We start from the raw sequence: 26,140 nt of genomic DNA on the forward strand, positions 1-26,140 counted from the left end.
TTATAGAATTAGTGACAATCACTATAATCATTAGTGATAAAAATACTATTCGAGTCAGTGAAATTCACTGCAATCACTAGTGATAATAAGTTCTAACAGAATTCGTGAAATTTACTACTTTGCTTCATGAGAATTCTACAAGGTAAATCAGTAAATTTTTTGGAAATAAATAAAATCTAATAAAAGTGGAAGAATAATTAAGTAATCAAAGTTATTACAAAATAATAATTTATATCATAATAAAACACAATAAAAGATAATTTTGTTTACAAACAGTACATGTCATTACTTATTGAGTAATAAATCAGTAAAAGTGCTACATAAAAAAACTTGTTTAAGTAATTATAATAAGTTCAATAAAAATTCAAAAAGATTTTCTTTTTGATATAAAACTTGTTTTTAAAAACAATAAGAAAGTAAAGTGTAGCAAGAAGTAATAAGTAAAAAGTAGAAATAAGTAATCAATTTTTGGGCTAACTTTCATTTGGAAAATGTAATAGTCGATGAAATTGTAAAAATTTTTTAATTTTTCGGGATATTCGACATTCAACACATAATATGTTTTGTAGAGAAGATCAAATGAAGTGATAGGTTTACTACCAGGATGGACGCCAATAAACCACCCATCGCCTTGTATAAAAGTTTTGTCTACTGATTAACCCGAATGAGTAATCAAATAAGGCTGTATAGTTTTTTTCGACTGTTGTCAAAGTTGTTTTGGGAAATCTTCAACATTTGTCCCTTCCTAAATGATAAAAATCGCAATTAAAATTAAATCTATATAAATATAAAATATATTCAAATTAAGATTATATGTAATTATATGAAAAAAAACCTACTGATACAAGTTTGACGAGTTCATTATTCGGGAACACTTTTTCATAATTGGAGTGTCATTTTCTATTTCTTCGTATTTCTAGAAAAATTTTACCATTTATTTAAATGAGACAAACACAGTAATAAGATTAAAAATAAATTAACAAATATTTACTCGTTTTTTTCCTTTTCCTTGTCCGACTTTTTTATTTTTTTCATTTTCTTGGTCATTTTTCTTCTGTTGGTCTTTTTTCACTTCTTCAGCTTTCTTTATTTTTGAAATTTCCGCGGTTGTTATGGGCAATAGTTCCGTAAGAATTAATAGTGCTCGAAAATTATCTATAAAAATTAAATCAATAGATATTTAATTAGAAATAGTAATGATTAATACTTCGAAGCAACAAATTACTTACCATCTTTGATGTTATCTGATGTTGCAAATATCTCTGGTCGTAAATTTTCAGCATAAAACAAAATCTTCTGAGTATATAACGTAGGAAATTTTGATATTAAATTATCTTGTGACTTAGGATAAATTGATTGAAATTCTCTGTCAATCTGTTAATAAATTTAGTTGTTAGAATATAGATGAAAAATATGAATTATCAATTAAACAATCGATTTTACCAGTTCACCATGATAATCTAAAAATCGAGAAAACTTTTTAAAAATTTCCGATATCGTTGGACTTTCTTTTTTAATCCAATGGCGTCGATATTCCCTGGTTGCATCCATCAGAAATACAATGTGGTCTTTATTTTGGTCTGTTGGATTTTTACTTTGTAAAATAGATATCTAAAGTAATAAAAGTTAATGTATTAGTGCATTAAAAATTAAAATTATTGAGATAAATAAATATAATTTTTTTAGTTGATATACCTGATTATTTATTTCTTGGACGTTAAAATTCAGATCACGAGTATTTAGTGGTTCGGATTTAGTCTTCGAGGATTTTTTAATGTCACTTTTCTTGTACTTTTTATCAGAAGGATGTAAATTAGTTCTTAAACATTGCAGACGCCACTCAATGAATCCTTTTTGCCCGTCAAGACTGAAATAATGCTCCTAAAATTTATAAAATAAATACAGTCAATTTTTATGTTATTTAATAAAGTAGTATACAGATATATAGTATAATAGACAATATATTCATAATTATCCAGCCAGTTTGGGAATAATTATCTTTCAGACCCGGAAACTCAGTAATAATTGCTTGAGCAAGAGCACGTTTAGCTGGCTTTGGAGGATAACTGAAAGAAATCAATTATAATTATTAGTGATATTTACAATATTTATAAATACCTATTAATTAATTTTCCTTAAAATCAGAGAACGTATATAACTTAAAAAAAAATGATTATTCGACTACACCCTACATCAATAAGAAGAATTTTCGACTGAACTCGAAATGAATTAGTCTAAAATAAAGATTATCTCATAAACTTTGATAAAAATTATAAAAGAATAGAAAAATAATTGGCATTTAAAGGTTATTTAAAAAAAAATCTTAAGTTCAAAGTTTGACGGACATTTCTAAACTTTTAGTCATGGAATGAATAGAAAAATTTATAAATCATCAATGGTTACTAACTTCAATTGGAGCTTATTGTGTAGGCCTAAAGATAATTTAATAATAGTTGACCTATGATTTATGGCTAAAGAATTATTTCAATATGAATGACTAAATTTGACTATTTTTTAAATCTTGAAATACCCACTACTTGCAAATTAACTAGCCGATCTTGTTCATTTTTGGTATTAAATAAAATAAATCCACAAAAATTCATAAAAATCTGTTTAAAAATGTGAAAGTAATGCAGGTGACATGAAGCGTTACATCGCTAATATATAAATATATATTCAGTCTAATAAATATAAAATTACGTACTGGCTTTTCTGAAAACTGACAAGTTCTGCCACAACAAGCCTGACTAGTGATCGCCGGTGATTCTCGTGAAAAAGCTGATTTTCATCTTCTAAAATTTTTAACAGTTTTGAGCCTTGTTTTATTTTCTCATTCAATAGAAATTCTCGTACTGTTTCATATTGCTAAAACATCAATAATAAAATATTTAATGTTAAAAACAAAGACATAAAAATTAGAAAAATATTTAAAATAAGATATTGAGTGAACATACCGAAAATTTAGCAGGATCAATTGTAGAAAAGTTAACGGTATTACTTCCAGGCTGGGACAAAGTACTCGCTGTGCTAATTCCAGGCTGTGACGTAATGCATGATTGCTGCGATGAATTAATATCAGAATTAACCTGGATTATACCTGTTTCATTAGGAATCGAATTTGGCAATTTTATCGAATTTAATACTTTTAGTATTAATTTCTGGGGACCAATTTTTATTCCCATTGATTGCAGATCTTCTTTTGTTAATTCGATAAATGCCTTTCCATTGATGCGTTGAGTTAAATAAAAAATCAAAAAATTATTAGTCGTCTGAATGAATATTTATCATTATAGATTTTAGAGAATTTGTTATTTTAGGAGCGAAAACCAATTCCATTATTTGTAATAAATTAAGTACAAATGTCATATGCTCATCATCGCTATCAATTTCATCAGCAAGTAAAAATGGTAGTGCCCGTGTCAAAGTCCATGTTTGCATAGCCCTCTGACTCAAAGTGTGGTCTTTTTTTCGTAACATGTTATCGGTAAAATTAGATGAAGGTTTATTTTTCATCTCGCAATAACCCCATTGAAAAGAAGAAATCGTGCCATTGAAAATTTTAACGTCAAATTTCTGTTGATCTATGATGTAATGTTTCAAAACCAGTTTCAGAATCATAGGGCAGATGCCACATAGGAAGTCATGCATAGGATCGAAAATTTTGTTGCGTGAAATATGAAAATATTTCGACTCATTTAGACAACAATCCCCTCGGACACCTGTTTGGGTTTTTACTTCATCAGAATAATTTGATGCCTTTAGAGAATCCAAATGAACTTGAAATAATTCTTCAGATCGTTCTTGACCAAGCTCGAGAGTGCCTACACGTAGATCAGCTCGAGAATACATGCACATGCGGCAAAATTGGTTAGCAGAAGGTCCTAATAAATTAAACACATCATGAACTGCAAGCCCATCGCCACAAAAAGCAGCAATGGAAGCACGAAGTATGAAGTTACCACTTTCCAATTCTGTTAACACTCCATCGTCACTTTCTAATAGCGCTAGGTCATTTAAGAAGGGTCGCAATATTTGACTAAAACCATATTTTTTCACATCGGCATCACAACAAAGTAGAAGCACATGAATAGAATTGAGATCAGAATTGATGTGTGGTGGTAGATTTTGAATAGTATAGTAGAAAGCACCGAGTTTGTGAATGCCTGTCTTAGATCCTAGTGGATTGACAATTTCAAACTCATCATAATAGAGCTGTAGTCTGAGAGTATTCGGATATTGCAAAAAAAATTCATGATTCTGAGCGTGCTCACCATCGAGAAAAGAACCCAATATACCATTTGGAGACTTCTGTTCCGCCAAAATTGCTTCTAATATATCTGGATTGGAAATTACTAATTTTAAAGTGTCAATAACTGGTACGTATTGACAGGTTTCCATCACCAAATCGGGTGTATACGTACCGGAACTCCGATCGAGTTTTTGATCTATTCGATAACCTAGTGGAATTTCCACTGGATGAATATACCCAAAATGAGCCTCCAAAGCAGCTATTTGGTTATCCAACGTCTTGAGTCCAGTAAACATTTCATCGAAATTAAAAGCGCTTAAAATGTTTTTTGCTCGGTCGTTATTGATTAAACCTTCTTCAACGAAAAAATCACTAACTTTTTTTTTCAAGAACTCACTAGTATTGATTAATAGTTCTTCAAATTCATCTAAAACTTCTGTTAACGTTGTGGTCGTCATCGAAGCTTTACACTGAAACCGCGCAACCATTTGAATGATATATTTGCGCATATTAAATTCATTATTATTATTATTATTATTATTAATATTATTAATATTATTGTCATCATCATCACAATTATTATCATTAATATTGTTATAATTATTATCATTATAAACATTATTTTCGTTGTCTACATTAAAATTATCAACATCAACTTCAAGTTCTTCATCGTTGTCTTGATTACGAAAATGCGTTCTTTTAATATGCTTACGGAAAGAAAAAAAGTTAAAAAATTGAGAATCACACCCATTTTGGCCACATCTAAATCTACCCTCGATCCCCTGAGTTATCGTAAGTCCATGAAAATTGATTAAATGATCTCTTAGTTCATTAAGCTGCTCACCAACATCATCGTGGCATAGAGAGCAAATTAATTGCACCATAGTTAGTAAAAATTTATTACTTTATGGAGTCGTAACCAATATAACTCACTATAAAATCAAATTTTTGCCGAGTTGATACAATCAAGTAAACTTACTAGTAAAAATGTTCACTGTCTCATCGTCATCCTTAAGATTCTCAAGTTCATTGATTAGCTCATCAACAGTTAAATTTTTGAACTTGTCCATATTGATTGGTAGACCTAAAATTTATTTTAGTGAATATATTTTAAAAGAAAAATAAAAATTTACGATAAACTAATGCTAATTTAGAAGGAATTAAATGGAAGAATTAAAAAAAAATATATAAATCAATTATTTTATAAATAAACTCAACAACTAGCTTATCACCAGAAAATATAAAAATTTTAAGCAAATCAATTGCACTCCTATTAGTCTGACAGATCAAGGAACTTCAAGGGACGCTCTTAACAACACGATAAAATATTTAACGAATTTTCACTGGTTTGACAGTCAAGTTTGTCAAAATTCACTGTTTTTTTCGGTAGAAAGAGAATGTTTAAAAATTTTTTTTTTATTCTTCTAATAATATATGTAGCAATAAAAAAAAATAAGATAAATAAATTGTTTTTTACCTCAAGACATTAAAATTGTACCAATTATGTTGAGAATATAAAAAATTCAGAGATAACCAAGACTCATAATTTTTTTAGGTTAGATCAACAATATGAATTTTACTTGATATTGAAAAGCTAAAATATAATAATTAGAACTTAAAATCTTAAGATAACTAATACTTGTTGCCAAAAAATTAACAAATAATAATATTTTATTGGTTTTTTAACAAAAAATGTAGAAATTTTTAAGGAAATTTATCGCAATTCCACTGACCGATCATGAAACTCCAAGTGGCGCTTTAAACGACACGGCAAAATATTAAACGAACTTTCACTGATTTGGAAGTGAAGTTTGTCAAAAATCACTGTTTTCTTCGGTTAAGTTATTTATAAAATTTTTATCTTTAAAAACAAGTAGTTTTTCATATAAATTTAAACTCGAGAATAGGTTGTTATATAAGTTTTGGTTTAAAATATCAAATGTTTTTTTTCGAATCATATATTGGTAATTATTGTAAGATAATTCATTAAACATATTGCTGACTTATTATTATTATAAATCATATTTACCTGATGTACTGTTAATCTTCATTCAAGACGATTTTTCTTTTTTCTTTATTTACAATTTTTTGCACAGCAACTATACGGTGTGTTATTCAAATGCAACTCAAAAATAACATCACCGATTCACGTGCAGATATTTTATTAATTTACATTGTAGAAGCTACGGAAGTAATTGTAAAATAATTTGTTGTGAGCCTGGCTAATGCTATGTAACTGTTTTAAAGTAAAAACTACCAATAAAACAGTAATTTTTCAAGCTACTAACGTTGTATGTTGAATTTTCACTGCTTAAAATGATAAATTTACTGGTTGTTTAATAGAAGTCATTGCTCAATCAGTGATTTTAAAAGTCACTAATATTATGTATGATGATTTCTCGGAAAAATAGTGAAAATCACTATTAAATCAATGAAAATTTGGATTACCAAACAAATCAGTAAAAAATTTACTGATTGATCAGTTTAAATCACTATTTTTACAGTGAAATATTTTTCATTAAATGAATTAGTGAAAATTTAACTGATTCAAGTTTAGAGAGTAGAATCTATGGTAAAAAATCTAATTAAAAATTCTGGGTGAAATATTAGAGCTAGAAAGAAATTGTGTAAAATATTTATCGTAGAAAATTAAATTGTCTACAAGAAAGGTACTCATTATTCCGTATCTTTTATTATTTAGCGAGAATTTTTGACAAATGATTTCTCATCATAGCAGAGAAACTATTCTTTACCGATTGTTAATATCAGGATCTATAATATATCTTAATACGAAATTACGGGAAATAGAGAAAAGTTTGGTCCTTACATACACTCTGGTAGGATTTTTTTACTAGTGAGAGAACGTAGCCACCTAGCGACAAAAACAACGACTAACTTCTAATAAAAAGTACCAATAAATTAAAATTTTTTAAAGCTAGTTTCAAGATTAATTTTGGAATTAAAATAACTAATTACCTACAAAATAATTTTGTTCTCGAATTAATAATATTTCTTTTTAATCGAGCAGTTTTTTTTTCAGTAGAAGTATTTTGAAGGTTATGTCTTTTTAAAAATTAAAAAAAAAAACTGTTGATTTATAGCAAGACAAGAGAATCCTCAATACAACCCAAAATTTTAATAACTAATGAGTTATTGTTTATTGTAAGATAAATGAAGCTAACGACAGCTGCTTTTATTCCGAGCAAATTTAAAAACAATATTATTTTTAGATCCAGTCTTTTATATTCACTACTATTAAACCGAATGGAAGCGAAGCTTATTTTAAATAATGACGACGGATTCGTTGCGTCTACATAGAGGCAGATGAAAATTTGACAGTTGTAGACCGGGTTAAGAACTTCTCAATTTATTTAAGGAAAATTTTAATTAATTATCTAATTATAGTGACCTAATTAATTTGTTTTTATTTTTTTTTATGTAACATCGTATTGATAATTAAAAAAAGTGATAGCGTAAAATCAAACCGACAGATAAGATTATAAATTGGAATTTATTAACTTAAATAAATGTTAACACGCAACGTTACGCGTAATTTTAAATTAGGCTTATATGTACGACGGGAGTTGAGCTGCGCTCGGTTTCGTATCTTTACATGGAAATCGACAGTAGTCTCTGAAGCTTATATATATTCAGAACGGAGAGAACAGAACACAATACCACACAGAGACACTCGCTAATTGGATAAATCCAGCAGGATTGTATAACATGCTACAAGTTAATTAAGACCCGAAACAATATGTCTATTAAGACAAACCGCTGACAGTACCAATTCAATATTTATTTTATGTTTGGCGGCTATAAAATTTCGATCATCGATCATCTATTTGCTAGCTTTTAAAAAAAAAGTAACAATAATTTGGTTAAAAAAAACTTGAACCAAGAGAATCACTTTAAAATAAAATTGTGGCGAAATGATGAAAAATACGGAAATATTGATTTCAATCTTCCTTATAAAGAATTAAATTTTCTACAAAAAAGGTCTTATATCACTTATTAGTATATCCAGTATTTAGCCTAAAATTTAGATTTTAAACTTTTTAAACACGAGATCTAATTTAATAATTTTCAAATCGAATTTTAAAACTAAATTTTACTTAAATGATAAGATATACAGAAAAACTGATGTAGATCTTTTTTGGAGAGAATTAAAATTCCTACAAAAAAATATCTTCTATCATTTAATTTAATTTAATCATATCTTCAGCCATTAATCGACAATTTCAAATTGAAAAAAAAAAGTGATAAAAAGCAAATTTACAATTTAAAATTTTTTAAAGGGATCATTATTATTATCGGTATTATTAAAAATAAGGTTAAACTAATTTCAAAGCAGAAAAATAATATAATAAAATAAAACGTCAAGAAAGTTAAAGTAACTAACATGGGTTCAACGGCAGGGTGCAAACTCTTAAAATAGATTGCTCTACATTTAAATCCGACCGGTAGACTCATCATTATGTTTAAGATCAGGGTCTACATGTGCAGCAAGACATAAATTTAGGTCGGTGTTAATTTATTAAATTTAAAATTTTCTCATCCAAAAGAGCAGAAGGAATAGGGAGAATAAAAAAAAATGTTACCTTTCCGATCAAATTCAACAGGTATACAACTGTCGTCAACAGCGATGTCACATCGGTAAACAGCACCACCACGGAATACATTTGGCTGAGTTGTCTGTGCTTCCGGTGCTCCTACGATGACCCTAAAAGATAAAAGGGTATCATGTAACATCATAAATCAATCCATTAAACTTAAAACACACATACTACATACTAAATATAAATTACACATGAGCATATACGCTCATTTTTTCATTTAAGCCCGAGAAATTTGAGTGCATCTCGTTTAAAAATAACCAATTAGGTGCATGCGAGATAATTTGTTAATATGCCGTCACGCAACTTAAAAATTTTAATAATTAAAATTAATATTCTAATTTTACTGACAAGCTAGACTATTGATTTCGGAAGTAATTTCTTATGCATGGATTCGATCTTGCTGATCCTCAAGGGCATTAAAGTAATGGCCGGCTAAGGAATTAAGTAATTTAATTTATTTAATAGCTGAGACTGGTTAAGGGAGTTGAAAAATTGGCTGTTAGCATTATTGACTAACGACCTGCTACACTTAAAGGTGAGTATGTATTTTTATCACGAACGTAATAACGCTAATGACGAATATCATTTTGTAAATACAAATTATATATTTTATTGGTATTAAATGATAAATGACAAAAAACGGAGCGTCGTTTTACCGGAAAACTATCGATTGATTGAAGTTTAAAGATCAGGGAATAAAAAATTATAAATATGAGCGATGGCTACCGGAAATGACGACACAGATATCCTCGCGATCCCTTCACGTGCTTTTACGTTGACTAGAATATAATGAGCGGCCCTCTCAGTCATTATATTTCCTTTTGCTGCCTAGCATTTTAAAATTGCGAGGCCAATTGCTTTAAATTTACCCGAATAGATTTTAAATTTTGACTCTGAGCTGAAAAATTTTCTATATATTATGTTAACAACAATTTTTTTTTTAAGTTTTTATCAGTGAAATTTACCGGAGTTTTCATTAAAATAAAAAAAAGTTATTGCAGCTTACCGCATACATGGAATAAAATTATTATCAGGCATATTAGTATCAATCGAATATTATTATTTTTAAAGATTTTATATTTATGAAAAACTAAATTTTTACTTAATAAGATTTAATGTTTAATTAATTTATTTTTAAAAGTTTTACATCTGATATTGACCACATTTTTACAAATAACAAACTAATTGCAAAAATTTTATTGAAAAGATAATTGTGCAAAAATTAGTTGAAATTAACACTAATAATTGAGCTACAACTAATCTACTGATTATTTATAATTAAATGAGCTTTGTTAGTCATAAATTTTTGGACTTTCCAAACTTATTTCATTTTGCTAGTATAAAAACTTGAAGTACGTTCGTACAACGGTTACTTAGACTTAAAGATTTTTTATTGATGAAATTTGATACATACATATCAAGTATCACAGTATATCTATTAGGGTGGGTCAAAAAAATCGAATAATTTATTTTTGACTTTATACTCTGAAAAATAGGTTCGTAGACACCTAAAAAGAATTCTCTCCAAGTATAAGCTCTTAATTATAACGGGAAGGTCCTCCGCTTTGCGGGTTTCTATTTTTTTCGAATAATCAGATAAAAAAATTTATATCTCGCTTCCAACTGCTTGGAAAAATATTCCGTGGCATAGATTTTGTGAAAAATTGAATGCTTTACAAAAAAGGTCTCTTATGACTTTTTCAAAAACTCAACCGATTAAAAGATATTCATAGTTGAAGTTTGGCTATTTTAAGGAAAATATTCGTTTTTATTATGAATTTTATAAGTCGATGAAAAAAAATTATTTCGGATTGCGGAACTCATGATTTTGTAGGAAATTTACTGCTCTACAAAAATGGTCTCTTATGATTTTTTGATTAAGTGAAGCCGTTACGAGATATTCATCGTCAAACATTAACGAATATCAATATTTCCAGTTTTTGATCAATAATTCGATAAATTTTAATTTAAACTATGAGTTTCAGGAAAATTTACATAAATTTGAGTTTCGATCGATAAAGAAATGTTATAAACAATTTTTTTAATATTGTTTTCAGTCTTGAGCTTGTTTGATTGCATTAAAACAAGAAATTAGAGCATTTTTTTCGACATATAGCCAATGATTAGTTTAATTTGAAGTGAATGACATATTTCTTTGTCAAATTTAATATGAAAAGTATTGAATCAAGTAAGAAACAACCAGTATTTAACTTTTTTATAGATAAATTTTTTATTCAATTATCAATTGCAATATAATTGTCTATATTTTTAACATAACAGTACGCTATTACTATAAATAATTTCTTTTATTACAATTTGGGAATGTTTTTGATGTTCTTTGACAACTTGCAATAAGTACTGGAATTGTTCTTCATTTTTGTCAAGCATTGATTATATTCACTGACTAATGCAACAGCTCGCTCTGCTGAATCATTGACAACTTTTAGTTGTTGAAAGTATTCTTTATTTTCGAGATAACTCTCATTAGTAGGCCATAATTCAACATCGACATCAAGAAAGTCATACGGTAGATCGAAGATTTTGAAAAGATTTAATGACTTTTTAGACACAAAGTCACTCAGAGTTCTCTGCGCCAATGAATTCAAATCTTTTTAGCAATTACAAATCTTTTAGCTTTAGAATCTGTACCTTCACGAGTATTAACAGCTTCAACAATACTTTTTTACTTCTAATGGAACGCCATCGTCAAACAGTGATAAAATGGCAAGTTCATCGCTCAAATACCATAAGTGCGAAATCATTTTTTCACACGTAGCTGAAGAAATCAAAGGATTGATATGTTTGTACTCCAATAAATTTTTCATAAACTGCAAGTCATGATAAGCAGCAGTTGTTGCAGAAGTTGATGAAAACCAAGCTTTTAAATACAATGTGACTATAAAAATACAGAAATGACGAAGACCATGCAATTCTTTCTGAGAGAGTTTGAATTCATCTCTGAATAGATACATTTTCAAACTATAAATGGCCTTAGCCATCCATCTAGCATGATGAACAGCACCAGGACGTTTGAAAGAAATCTTTTCTTGAGGCATTTCTCCAAGGAAAATCAATGATAATTCCAATAATTCTTTATCTAACTTATTATAACATTTCTTTATCGATCGAAACTCAAATTTATGTAAATTTTCCTGAAACTCATAGTTTAAATTAAAATTTATCGAATTATTGATCAAAAACTGGAAATATTGATATTCGTTAATGTTTGACGATGAATATCTCGTAACGGCTTCACTTAATCAAAAATCATAAGAGACCATTTTTGTAGAGCAGTAAATTTCCTACAAAATCATGAGTTCCGCAATCCGAAATAATTTTTTTCATCGACTTATAAAATTCATAATAAAAACGAATATTTTCCTTAAAATAGCCAAACTTCAACTATGAATATCTTTTAATCGGTTGAGTTTTTGAAAAAGTCATAAGAGACCTTTTTGTAAAGCATTCAATTTCTCACAAAATCTATGCCACGGAATATTTTTCCAAGCAGTTGGAAGCGAGATATAAATTTTTTTATCTGATTATTCGAAAAAAATAGAAACCCGCAAAGCGGAGGACCTTCCCGTTATAATTAAGAGCTTATACTTGGAGAGAATTCTTTTTAGGTGTCTACGAACCTATTTTTCAGAGTATAAAATCAAAAATAAATTATTCGATTTTTTTGACCCACCCTAATATCTATACATTATTGTACATTTTATTCCCTGCCCTTAGGCTTACACAATTTTGAGCCATATATATTTGAGTGATTTGAATATAGGGTATTACATATTTTTAGTTTTGGGAAAAAGCGGAAGAAAAAACCTAGTAACAACGGTTACTATTCTACAATCTGAATATATCTATTTTCTTTATCGGTGTACCTGCGAGAGGAGTGCGCCACCAAGCGGAAACTCTAAAACTGAACAAAAACTAGTAGCTTTTACTGAATAAAGCACTTTGAAAGCTATTATCTGAAGCTAAAGTTAACGATTTAAAGATTCAAACAGTCGACCTTCACACTTGGAGTTGTATGACCGAGTCATAAAAGGCGTTGAGGAAGATGCATTGAAGCAAGTAAATATGGATGATGTAAGAAAAACATTAGCATTATGCATATGCAGAGATTGCAACAAGCTATTAAACTTACTGGAATAAAAAGTCCTTACATAATACAATAATAATAATAATAATAATAATAATAATAATAATAATAACAAGACAAACGGTACTATTATACAGCGGAGTATTTACGAAACTAAAAAATCCAACTCAACCTTGAACCACTAATAACAGCCTACGATCAATACGCCCTATTTCTCATGTCTCGGTTCAATGCGTCCGTTCGATTATCTTTTAATTGATACGTTCCTTAATCGGACAATAATAATTATCGCACGTTAAAATAATTCAATTAACCTTCTTGCTCGGTATCATCTCAATTGTCCAATTGACAATTGTTTTATCGTTGATCGCAAATTTATGATACACGAAAGAAAAAGTCCTGTCAAAATTTCAATAAAAACTGTTTAATTTAAAGGGTCATTTCTGTCAAGACAGAATTGTCAATTTCAAATTTTTATAAATGTACTGTCACGTTATAAAAATTGTCAAGGTGGGAATGTTAATTAAGCTTTAAAAAATTTTTCAATTTCTAGTAGAAAAACTAAGGGTGGAAGCAAAACGGGGAATCTCAAAAATATTGTAAAAAAATTTTTTTTCTCTTAAAAGCTCTAAAAATATAAAAAAAAAAATTAATTACCGTCAGGTACCGTGAATTTAGAAAAGAAAAAATGTTTTGCATTCTCAAAAAATTAAAAAAAAAATCTGTTCTTTTTCTAAAATATTTTTAGAGTAATTTTCAACGTCATCATGCATCATAAGAAATTTTTTTTTTATTTTAACTAAGATTTTTCTTTTTGAATTTTTTTTTAGAATCTTGAAAGAAATATTTTTCCTTGGCAATTGCTAAAAGCGTTTGACACTAATCAATTATAGGAGTACACTGGTCTCTAAAAATTTCTTGAAACACAAGCTTCCCCATCCGTATGAGTTAAAATGCAATCAGTAAACCAAAACCTTTGATGTCTCACTTTTTTTTCAAGTTTTTCAAAACTGAATTTTTTCTCTTGAATAATTAACATAATTTTTTCGTCAATATAAAATGATTTAAGGTAGTACTACCGGTTTTAGAATTGACGTTCAGAATTTAATGAAATTTGGCAAATTGGTACTTTATAATATCATAACTAAGCAGTAAAATTTTTGGAAGCCTGGCGAGTCTTGAAAAAAAGATATTAATATTTACATATTTTTGCTTTTACCATTGATCCTTATGGAAAATCACAGACTTTATTTTATTTCACAAAACTGGACGTTAAGATTCTAATAAAAATTAAGACAACGAGAGAAAATAACATCTAGAACATATTTTATAACAATCAGTATGGTTTCCGAGCATATGAGAATATTTATTAATAAAAAACATTCAAAATTTATCTCTGTCTCTCTTTCTTCAACGTGATTTAGTATAGGGAAATCTACTACGTTAATCAAATAAGGTTAGGCTTTGGGATTTGACTCTTGTGGTAACGGTAGTACTACCTTAATTGTGTCATTTTTCCATTTTCATACGCGTAAATTTAACAGTATTTAAAAAATATAAATTTAACATCGCCATTTAAGTAATTTTAACAGCTAATTTTTTTCCGTGTAATCATCAGATAATCAGATTTGCATTTGTCATTCTTTTATTTGACTGATACGAATGACGGATTGGTTTATTTTGTACGTAAATCGTAGTTAATCAGTCGAATGATACTCGGAATAAACGAATCAATAGGAGAGAGTAGTATCATTGAATGAATCATTTCCCACGGTTTACCACACTTACTTAACTGATGATAGGGATTCCGTAAATACGGCGAAATACTCTAGATTATCTTTTATATATATGAGCGTCGTTGGTGATATATACCGTTATGCCATCGGTAGCCGGTTTCAAACAGAGCAAACGTCGGTTGTCAAGGTATTCCTACTTCGTATCATTGCGATGTTTAACACAAAAATTACCCGCGTGTCTGGTTTTAAACGACAAGCAACACATCACCGTCTCTGTTCGAGTTCGAGTCATCGTAATCGTCATCCTCTTTCTTTATTTGTGTCCGAGCCTTAAATGGGAAAACGTCATTTCATTACTCATATGACATTTATAATTCGTAATGCAGTATCATATTTGATATGTCAAATCTTAAAGGACACGAGGAGTTTCAGATTAAACGTTATCTGCGCTCTTTTTAATTCTACACGGAGATAAAATAGTTGTGATGTTTACCATTATAAAAATTATTTAATCTTATTTTTTATAAAATTATAAATGATAATTTTAGAATATGATTCAATACTATTTTTTTCGGGATAATTACTTTGTTATATTGTAATTAACTAAAGAAGAAATTTCACAAAAATATGAAGGAATTAAAACTGTGTAAAATGCTATTCAGTCTTATGTTACATAGATTTTGCTATTCTGAATGAATGAGCTGTGATAGTATTGTTGATAAAAAGTGACATAATGATGAGGGTCTTTTTCGTAGAGAATTTAATTTCCTATGTAAAAGGTTTCTTGGGAATTTTTGTATCTCCAATATTTAGCTCAGACTTTTGATTTTAAACTTAGGAAACATGTAATCTAATCAAATAAGCTTAGAATCGGATTTTAAATTCAAATTTCGGTTTTTTTTATGGAGAATTTAATTTCCTGCAAAAAAAACTTTTCTTTAATTTTGTCATATCTCCAATATTTCGACCAGAATATAGATTTTAAAATTTGTTAACACTTTTCATAATTAAACACGCTTAGAACGTAATTTTAAATTGAAATTATGCCTAAATGATAAGAGAATCATTCCTATAAGTAAATAGAGCTACAGTGACTATTAAATCTAGATAATTACTGAATATTGAATACTCAATGTTACACCAATATAAAAGTTAACAATTAAATTTAAATAAATACTTTAATTCTATATTTTAAAAATTGCAATAAAAAAAAATTATTTGATGATGTGTCTCTTAAAACTTATCAATTTAAATTATATTTTTATTGCTAGAAGTTATTAAAAATTTTCCATTTCATTCAATTCAATTTGATTTAATAATAAATCTTATTAAAGTTGTTCTTAAAACTACAGTCTATTTCTATAATTAGGAAAATTCCTTGATCAAGTGACTCTGGTCACTGAAAAATCCTTTAAACCAACTAAGATACTAATAATAACTATCCTAAGTTGGGAATATAATAATTTTCTTTTAACTGGGTATCGAAGACAGATCGTGTCGAGAGTAATAACAGTAGAAATAATTTCTGAGCTATAAAACGATGAAGTAAGTGTATATTAAATAAAGCATTGACTCATATAACAGCAGTTAGATTGGATTGGTGAGGCTGTGCAGCATGAATTTATAATCCCATATTTGGGAAAATCGAACAGCTCCATCGTGACACCGTACTTGGCGAATTGCTCAATGCATTCCCGTCCACGTCCGCAATTCTTTAGCCGACTAAAAGTAGCAATACGTCGTTCGTGATACAAACGAATCTTTAAATCCAATCTTCCCAACGTCGCTTCATTCAAAAGAATAAAAATCAACAGCTCGAGCGATTCTTAAGCGGTTGTTTTTGTTAAATCGATCAGAAATCACTCTGTCACTGAATTTTATTCACGTGTACCGTTCGCACGAACAAGATGCCCAATACCCAGTGTCTAACTTCCCTTTTATCTTTTATTTTAAAACTTTATACGTACATGCGTACTTTCGTACATTGTCGGCTACGTTTATCGCTAGTGTTTCGTGTGAGGAAACTATTAGATTTATTAGGCAATTGCTACGTGAATACGCATAATATTGGATCCCCTGCTAGGATTTATCAAGATAGTAATCCTTACACGTGGCTTTTATTCAAAAAATTATTTTAATATCCATTATAAAAGATGGGACTGCTACTGGTTGAATTATTTTATTAAATCCCTATCTGTAGCTCCTTTGTCATTATTATTAATGTTAAATTTTTTTTTTAATAGTAATAACAATAATTTATCACTTAAATTTTTGAATTAGTTATTAAGCTTCTATCAATAACATTGTCTTAAAAATTTTGCAGGTAAAATTGTAGATCAACAACTGAAGATACAAAAAAATGATAAGAGGTGACTTTTGTATAAAATTTAATCCTCTATCAAAAAGGTTCTTATTAATTCTATCGTATCTTCAATAGTTTACTCAAAATTTCAATTTCAATTTTTCACAAATAATTTTTCTGTATAGCTATAGATTATTTCAACAGGATATATAGTAAAAAATTTAATTCGAAATTCTGAGTGAAATATTGAAGATACAAAAAAATGATGTAAAATCTTTTTTGTAGAAAATTAAATTCTCTGCAAGAAAAAGTTCCATATGAATTTTTTTTTTATCTCTTATCATATGGACAGAATTTCATTTTAAAATAATTATCTTGGTCAAAGATTTTTTTATCTTAACCGAATAATTATTATTATGATAATAATTATCATTATTATTAAGCTTATTGGTTCGTAAACGTGAAGGTCAGACGCGTGAGAAAGAAGAGCCGAAAAACAGGATGTTCGTCTGGCCACGTCGATCATTGGAACGCGACTCAGAATAAAATAATGTCCTGTACTGTGACAATGTCTGCATGTACCCAGAACAGTCTGTTAGTATGTATGTATTAAATGTAATGTTGTTAACCAGCATATAAACAGTGAGGGTGGACATAAGAATGAGAATCATTCAATTCATTTGAGATATATATCTATCCATATAAATATACACAATAAACAAGTTAGAGTATAGGATATTGTAACACTAGAGTGCGGGCTTTAAGACATGTCATGTTAAGTCGATGACGCAATACACGCAACGGAGGCGTTACGTCGGGACCGACGTAGCCGAGCAAGCTTTATAAGGAGTAGCTATCCCAACAGATTTTATGTATCACTCCTACAGATTTTTGCTTTCACTTTTATTTTACTCAATGTCAAAATTTGGACATTTCAGATTACACTCAGATTCTCTGTCATTTTCAGTGCCAGCATCGTCATCGAATTATGAAGCTTCTAATTCTCGAGACTGTGGGCGGAATTGCTCATATTTTAGGTATTTATTAATTATTCGAATAGTAAGTAAGTACTTTTATATCGCTGACATCTAAGTTGGAAACCTATCATATGAGGAGGCGAAACCTGTTTACTTTTAGTTTATTTATTTATTAGACACATTCATGTAATATAAGCTGTATAGAAGTTTCATTTACGAATTGCAATTGCGAGAAGATAATGAAAGCGATATCTAGAGCAGAATTAAGAATAATCGCATTAATTAACGGCTGTTAAATCGGATTAACCGATGCTCGATGACCTATTTTTGAGTTCAATTACACAACAATTATTTACTTTATTTAATTATAAACTTATCGAGTATAATTACATTTTTATGATACAATTTATTTGATTTCAGAAAATAAATCTTGAATCAAGAAAATTATTTTTAAGAATTTCATTTCAAAATTCGACTTTTTAAAAATATTTGATTAGATCATGTTAGGAAAGTTTAAAATCAAAATTTCGGGTTGAGTTTTGGAGCTATTAAAAAATTATAAAATACTTTTTTTGTAGGAAATTTAATTCTCTATTAATTTTTCCATATTTCTTCAATCATTTAGCTAGAATGTCATTTTAAAATGAGTTATTGGTTCAAGATGTTTTTCTCTTCAATTGAATCAATTTTTCACCAGAGCAAAAAAATTTTACAGGCAAAATATTAGGCATTAAAAAGATTTTCTTGAATCAAGAAAATTTATGAGAAAAATAAAATTATTTTAGAAGAAGTAGAAATTTTATTGAGCTAAGAAAATTTTTTCTTCGACAAATTTTTAATTTCTTCCTAAAAAATTTACTTCCCTGGTTCTCTTTAGTTTAAATATGAAATCATTAATAATAGAATAAACCATAGCATGACTAGAAGAACGGATTCATGAATGTAACTTAATTTAACCATTTTTTGTCGAACCACCCATGGACACAACAATTAATCACTTTTATAATTGACAGAATATTTGAAAGTTCACTAATACGTTAGAGTTTAGAAAGGACAGAAGATTGTTACATAAAATTAATCTGTTTTATGACACATTTTAACGCTTTTCTGACATAAATAATTACAAATGCTTAGCAAAAGTAATATTATCGTCCTTGAGTATTATATTGAATATATAGCTCTACTATATAATTATATTTACAGTTAAGAACTTAAGTTTTACTTCAGTTGTCCTTTTAAAAATTCGTTAGTTTACTTCCGACCCCAATCTTTTAGCTTACTACACATTTTTTACATGTTATTATTATATTATTCTGTTTCCGGGATATGAACATTTGTTATTGATATTGTATGCATAGTTGGATTAGCGTAAGAATGTAAATCATGTGTCTTCATTTTATCTTCAATTTTGTAATAATAATCGATAGGATGTACTTACTATTTTTTTTTTCTAATAAAAATTGATAATTCTGCACTGATAGAAGAAGTTATTAATAGTTAATAAATTTATTTACTAAAGATAAATATTTTTTAAATAATAAAAAATATTTTATAGAATGCAAATACATTTATTAAAAGTTAATTAATATTTATCAACAAATAGCAAATGTTTATTAACTATAAATAAATATTTGCAAACAATTAATAAGTTTTATTTAATCGTTAAGTATTGATAAATATTTATTTAATTATTGAATATTTATTAACTATTAATAAATGATTTATTAACCGTGAGTGAATATTTATTAAATCATTCAATGTTAAAAAATCATATATAAACATTAAATATTCACAAATTCTTCTATTATTGTCAAACAGTAATTGTAATTATAATCATAAACATCGCTAGTATATTACTTGCCAATGAGGAAAGTAAAATATTCCAACAGCGTCGTTGTATTAGGGAATTCCACTTCCTATCTTCCGGTCATATTAAATATAAGTGTCACATTTTAAAATCAAACTTATCAAGATTATTAGTCAGAGTAGAATTCATCAGTTTTTAAACGTTAAATTGGTCGATATAAAAACTAGTTTCCCTCTAAAAAAAAACTACAATAATACTGTCAAAGGTGTGCATGTGCAGTTAAAATAGATAAATTAGGAATACAACAGATATAAGATTAAAGACTTAGAGCAGCATCAGGTCAACATATGCTTTGCCGGAGGTGCGCTTCAGCTCACAATAAATTTTTTGACAAACACCAGAAGGACACGAGGAATGAGTTTGTTTCGGCTTTCACCATATGGTGCGCACATTTTTGTTATATACTACCACTTTACTATTACTCTGTACGTATCTGCATAGACAAATAAAAGTACATAGATATATATTTATATGCTGGACATCCGGAAGGACCAAGATCATACATAAATAATCCTTAAATCAACAACAAATATTTGACTAACTAAAAACTTTGTACCTAATCAATACATTTTTAAACGAAATTGTTATTATTATTATTATTATTATTATTATTATTATTATTATTATTATCATTATTTTTCTTATTATTATTGTTGCGCTTTATAGTTTAAAGTAATAACTAAAATTATTATTATTATCTTCCCCCATAATGATTTTTATTGAAATAAAATAGGTGTAAGAAGTGTTATAAAATGGCTGGGAACCAGTAAATTTACAGGACCATTGAAGGATTTTAAAAAACGTCAAAAGAGTACGAGTAAAGATGATTATAGTTTATTGAAAGAGTCTGAGCGACTTGAGGCACGTGCCTCACGCGATCCTCATTATCCTTTCTACGGGTATTCTCTATCACTCGCGACTCTTTATCACGGTGGATTATATTTTACAGATATACTTGATCTTTAACATATAATTGGTGAATTTTTGTTTTGTGTGTTGTATTACTATTATAAAGACAAATTACGGAAAAAAAGTTTTTAAACTCTTACGATGATTCATGTTATTTGGAAGTGTATGAATAAGTATATGTATATATTTTTGTATCAAACGTAAGTGAGAATGAGCATGAAAATTAATTTTAATGCTTATACGCGCTTTATAAACCGGACGGAAATCACACTGTAATATATCGCAACGGAAGTTGCAAACAGTCTAATGTAATAAAAATTATTTATTTATTTTTGAATTAATTACGAATTTAGTTTTTTATCTATTTTATCAAGATGCTAAGTAGAAATTGTATTGATAAAAATTTAATATTTTTTTTTTTTTTTATATTGTGATTAAATTCTTGACTACAGAATTGTTTTTAATTCAATATTGAGAAGAACTGATTTCTCGATAAATTTAACTAAAAAGTAAAAAAGAAATTTTACTCAAAATGATTTATTGGTTTTTTATTATTATTATTTATTTTTGATAACTTCTTAACATAAAAATTGGAAAAAATTATTCGTAATGTTGAGAAGAATTCATTTGTCTATAAATTTTGGAAAGAAGAAATTTTTACTTGAATTATTTCAATAATTTTTCATTGATGAGATTAATTTCATAAATTAATTTTTGACTGAGAAAGAAGAAAAAAATTTTTTTTAGATTGAATATTGAAAAGAAATAACTTCTTAATAAAATTTTTCAAAATTGATATTGATAAAAATAATTTAATAATTGTTAAAAATTATCATTAACTTTATAAAAAATTGAAAATAAATTGCTTTATATTCAATATATAAAAAAAAAAAAAAATAATTTTTTAAAGAACTTTAAAAATAAAAATGACTAAATTACAATGAACAAATATCTCGTAATAATTTGCTTACTCCCACATGAAAAAAAAAAAAAAATAATAAGAGAAATTAAAACAGGAGGTCAAATCTAAATTTGGACTTCTCGTTGAAAATCGACGTCATATAAAATGAAATAAAGTAAAGCCAATGTCGCAATAAAGTTATAACTACGATTTCATTCATTCATAACATACACAATATCTATCTATGAAAGATTGTAACCAAAAAAGAGATTGGATACGATAGAAATAGCGATGAATAATGATTAGAAAAACGTCTAAATGTTATACGAGGTCACAACCACGCATTCGTACCACTTTAAATTTATAGAATACCAATACTGATAAATAAATAATAATCACCATCATCTTCAATATCAATGTCCATAATTAATTGACGAATGAAAGCGATATCCGAATAAAGTGTCTTTTATCAAATCCCCGTGGAAAAATAAATTATAATAGCTTAATTATCTCTAACTAATTAATGAATGAAGCTATTTACTCGATTTTTTATGAATAATCACCGACATTCTCTTAAACTTTTATCGGTCTTTACACTAAAAATATTTTATCGCTTTTGAAATGAAATAAATAAATTAATTAAAATAAACTTTACCAGCCGCGTTTACTGTGGTCACGATATTCGGTGACAGAGAATCCAAACATCGAAGATGATTCTTCCCTGTAACTGGTGTAATGTTTGGTCTCGATGTTGAATCCATTTGTACTCCTTATTGCATCAAGCAAACAGTAACTCACTAATACCAATATTAATGATAAGAAACCGCGAAAACAACACATTTCCCGCATTTTTATTTTTCGGTTTTAATTATTTATTTATTTTATTATTTTATCAACACTAAGCACTAAAAATCACCGAAAATAAGTGATAATTTCATTTGGTATGTTTTTTTTATTTATTATTTATTGTTATCATTTATTAAGCGAGTTTATTGTTTATCGAACGGCGGTACTTTTAAAGAGCTGATGCCTGATTCAACTTGTCAGACGCTCGCGGACAGACTGAGTGAAATACTGTGTACTGACTCTTACTTAGATTCTCGATTGACTCCCACCCACTACCGTTCAAATTTACCCGGGTTTATTTCGTCTCGGCTTTTTTACCCGCATGTTATCTGTCTAATAATAAAGAGTAGGGTTTATTTTTTCATTTAAAAGATTTTGATGGATTGAAATTTTTTGAAATAAATGATTTTTTTAGTTGAGATAATGGGGGAGGAGTTTTATTAAGTTTAGATATTTTATTTAAACAGTTACCGGTTTTTTTTTAATTCTTAAATATAGTTAATAGTTTGGAAGTTTAATTTTAGATTGATGAAGAAAGATTAGAGTAGAAAAAATTTTTTTGATTCACAAATTTTTAATTCTAACGGGGTTGAACCTAAAATTTTCACGTTGTTTTATAAAGTGTTGTCAAATTTCAATATTTTTTGGTAAGAAATATATTCAAGTATAAAAATTGTGAAATTTACTGATCTATTATTAACTGAATTTAATTTAAAAAATTAATAATAATCATAATAAAACTTTTACTGTAGGCCGATAAAATAGCGCGTTTAAATTACCGATAACTAATAACATAAATTTCTAATTAGTTATAAAAAATAAAAATGCCTACGTTACGTTTATACTTAATTGGCCTCAGGATGGGAATATTTTTATCCTTACTGTATGTACTCTATCATGATTGGGGTATGATAAAGTTTTGGTGGTGAGGAGCTACTCTCGGCCAAGTATTTAAAGATGCGCTAGGTGTTTAAGATAAAACAATTAACAAAATATTTAATTTAAAAATGGTGAAATAATTTTTTATAATTTCACTGATATAGTAGTAATAAAAATTGTGATATTATACTGATAGTAAAAATGAATTTATGCGATTGGGCAATAGTATCAATTGGGCTCGTTACTGGTATCTTCATATTTATAGTAATTGTAATGATTTTTTTCTGGAATGTTATATTACTATACTTCACAAAAATTATTATTGAATCGGGAGTCTTAAAACCTATAGCAGATATTATACGGTTTTTAAAAAATCCCGAAGATTCAATATCCGGTGCGCTCCATATTTAATAAATTACTAAAGTACCCTTACACATAAATACATATTAATAAATTTATTAATATACATCGTAATAAATATCGTAAGAATGAAAGATTTATCAATTAAATTATATTATTGGAAATTTACTGTAAAAAATTTTTCTATTGCAATAAAAATATTAAATATTTTCTGGCTACAGAAAACTTTATGTTTTGTATAATGTTTAAAGAAAGAATCTATTAAATAATTCAAAATGTTTGACTTAATAAATAAAGCAGTATGTTTGATAAATTAAAAAAAAATCTTTTGAGATTTTTTAAACTAGTTTATTGTGATAATCAATTTTTTCATTTTTGGGTGTCAAGGATAATTTTTTGTCTTTGACGACCAATTTAAAAAAATAAAAAAGAAATTAATTTTTTAGAACTTGCTCTATAAAATAAAAAATGTTTGTCTTTACATTTGTAGAAATCAATGAGTGACAATTTGATAAGTTAACGAGGTACTGAATTCGCGATACAAATAAAGAAAAAAATTTTTTCTATTTTTTAATTACTATATATTAGTAGATATATCTAGTTACATTTTTAAATCAATATGAAATCTCAAGAGAGTTTGATGTTTTTGTTTGGTATAATTATCGGCCTAGGCCTAGCTGTGTTATTTGTTTATATATTGTACATTAAACCTGAATGGAATCATCAGATAAAAGAGATCTGGGCCGAATGGCCTCTCCGTTTTGATGGAAGTGAGATAGAATCCCAAAGCTCTGCTAACAATGTATCGAAGGGGAATGAAAAAGCCGGTAGCGGTGTAAATCCACAGAAGCCGGCTCAAAATCCCGGTAGCACTGGGTAACTCAAAACCTTAATGGAAGCGGACTAAATGGACCAAGGCCGTAAAAAAATAATTTCGACTTTTTAGAAAAACTACACCCGTAATAGATAAACAGGTTAACGATAATATAAAAATGCTGTTAAATAGTTGATTATAAATTGCTAATACAGACGGTAGTCCATTTGACTCGTTGCATAGTTCTGTGTAATTGTGATTAATAATTAATGATTGACGAAAAAATTAAATGATTGTATCGCAAGTTATCAAAAAATTCTTAATAATAATGTAGTACTTACACAAAAAAAAAAAAAAAAAATCAATTAAATTTTACCTAAAACAGTTTTAATAATGATTCTTGCTATAAAAAGATAAATTTTGAAATAATTGGGACTTTTTTTTTTTTTTTTCAAACAAAAAAAAATTATATAGTCTCACGTATTTTCAAACATTAGGTTTGTTTTAAATAAATCCCAACTTTAAAATTTTGACATGTGAAAATTTTTTTCTGTGATAATGATAATTTAGTCGTTATAAAAATAAAAAATTGTCCGTTACTTTCTAATCAGTATTATTTTAATATAAATAATATTCTAAGTTTTTTTTAACTGCTCCTGTGTTATTGTTTAATAAATAAATAAACATTACACTTTAAAGGATTTTTGTAACGAATAAATTCATTATAAGAAAAAAATTTTTAGAGACTTACATGTATAATTTTTTTAATTTATGCATGTGAAATTTTTGTTCTCATTTTTTTATGATACTGAATTTAGCAAACATCCAACAATTTTTGAAATTTTTATCAAAATTAAATTGTAATAAAAAAAATTTAACAAAAAAATTTTACACGTAGAAATTAAAAAAAAAATTTTTTTTTTCTATAATTGATTTGTTATAGAAATTTCAAGAATTTATAAATAGAAGTCTACTAATGAAAATGAACATAGCAGATAGTTGATAATTTTAAGAATTTTTGTAACAAATAAATTACGGCAAAGAAATTAACACTTAGAAATTTTAAAAAACTACAAATGCAATTTTTTAAAAATAATTTTTTGGAGCGAATTCATTTGTTAAAAAAAATTTTTAAATTGTCAAGTGACAGCTAACTTTATAATGTCATTGTCTGCTAATTTTTTTCCACATTAATTTAATTACTATAAAAATATAAAAAAATTGTCAGATGTCAAAATTAATACATTAGCTAACTCTAGTATTTTATAAAGTATTAATAAAACGATATTTGTTACGTAATTGACATCAATTATTAATTATAAATACTTACAAAAATCACCAATGACAACAATGAAAAATCAGATATCGGTTAATAAAATTAAGTCAAACTTAACCAAAAAAGTAAAAAATTTACTTCAACTACTAATCACTAGTAAACTTAACAATTTTCTCAACACTTCAATTTTATGAACCAAAAAAGAAATCAATAAATCATTATCAACAATAATCAAAAATAATAAATCAGTAAATTGCTTACATTTTACTTTGATCTCGCGATTTCTAAGTCGTACTTGAA

At 27.5% G+C, this 26,140-nt stretch overlaps 2 protein-coding genes across 5 annotated transcripts in view; both read right to left on the minus strand.

Moving 5' to 3' along the window:
* The window catches only part of If (integrin subunit alpha inflated), a 70,413-nt gene extending 44,384 nt beyond the window's left edge, over positions 1-26,029 (minus strand). The window contains exons 1-2 of one of the 4 annotated variants that reach the window (XM_074252777.1): positions 25,895-26,029; positions 8,851-8,972 (exon numbers count right to left, since the gene is read on the minus strand). In XM_074252777.1, coding sequence (XP_074108878.1) covers positions 8,851-8,931 — 81 coding nt within the window. In that variant the 5' untranslated portion in view covers positions 8,932-8,972; positions 25,895-26,029. Of the gene's footprint in view, positions 1-8,850; positions 8,973-22,320; positions 22,997-25,894 lie in introns of those variants that run through there. The other 3 variants (XM_074252773.1, XM_074252774.1, XM_074252776.1) reach the window with 3 other exon arrangements.
* On the minus strand, positions 1,477-3,182 carry LOC141533749 (uncharacterized). Its single transcript, XM_074252781.1, has 5 exons — positions 2,955-3,182; positions 2,705-2,865; positions 1,959-2,066; positions 1,696-1,881; positions 1,477-1,611 (listed from the first exon to the last, which is right to left on the minus strand). The coding sequence occupies exons 1-4, from the start codon at positions 3,180-3,182 to the stop codon at positions 1,821-1,823; spliced, it is 558 nt and encodes a 185-aa protein (XP_074108882.1). The 3' UTR covers positions 1,477-1,611; positions 1,696-1,820.
* Positions 26,030-26,140: the final 111 nt, after the last annotated feature.

Source organism: Cotesia typhae, unplaced genomic scaffold (genome assembly GCF_013202065.1).
Source record: "Cotesia typhae breed Kobodo isofemale line unplaced genomic scaffold, CoteBio_Ctyphae scaffold_121, whole genome shotgun sequence".
Taxonomy (NCBI): Eukaryota; Metazoa; Arthropoda; class Insecta; order Hymenoptera; family Braconidae; genus Cotesia; species Cotesia typhae.

What these genes read in the sequence shown, in the direction of transcription:
- LOC141533749 (XM_074252781.1), bottom strand. Translation starts at nt 3,182, where the DNA reads ATGGGAATAAAAATTGGTCCCCAGAAATTAATACTAAAAGTATTAAAT. An exon ending in GTCAGTTTTCAGAAAAGCCA is followed by an intron (nt 2,067 to 2,704) that starts GTACGTAATTTT and finishes GATTTCTTTCAG; the next exon opens with TTATCCTCCAAAGCCAGCTA. An exon ending in TGGATAATTATGAATATATT is followed by an intron (nt 1,882 to 1,958) that starts GTCTATTATACT and finishes TATAAATTTTAG; the next exon opens with GAGCATTATTTCAGTCTTGA.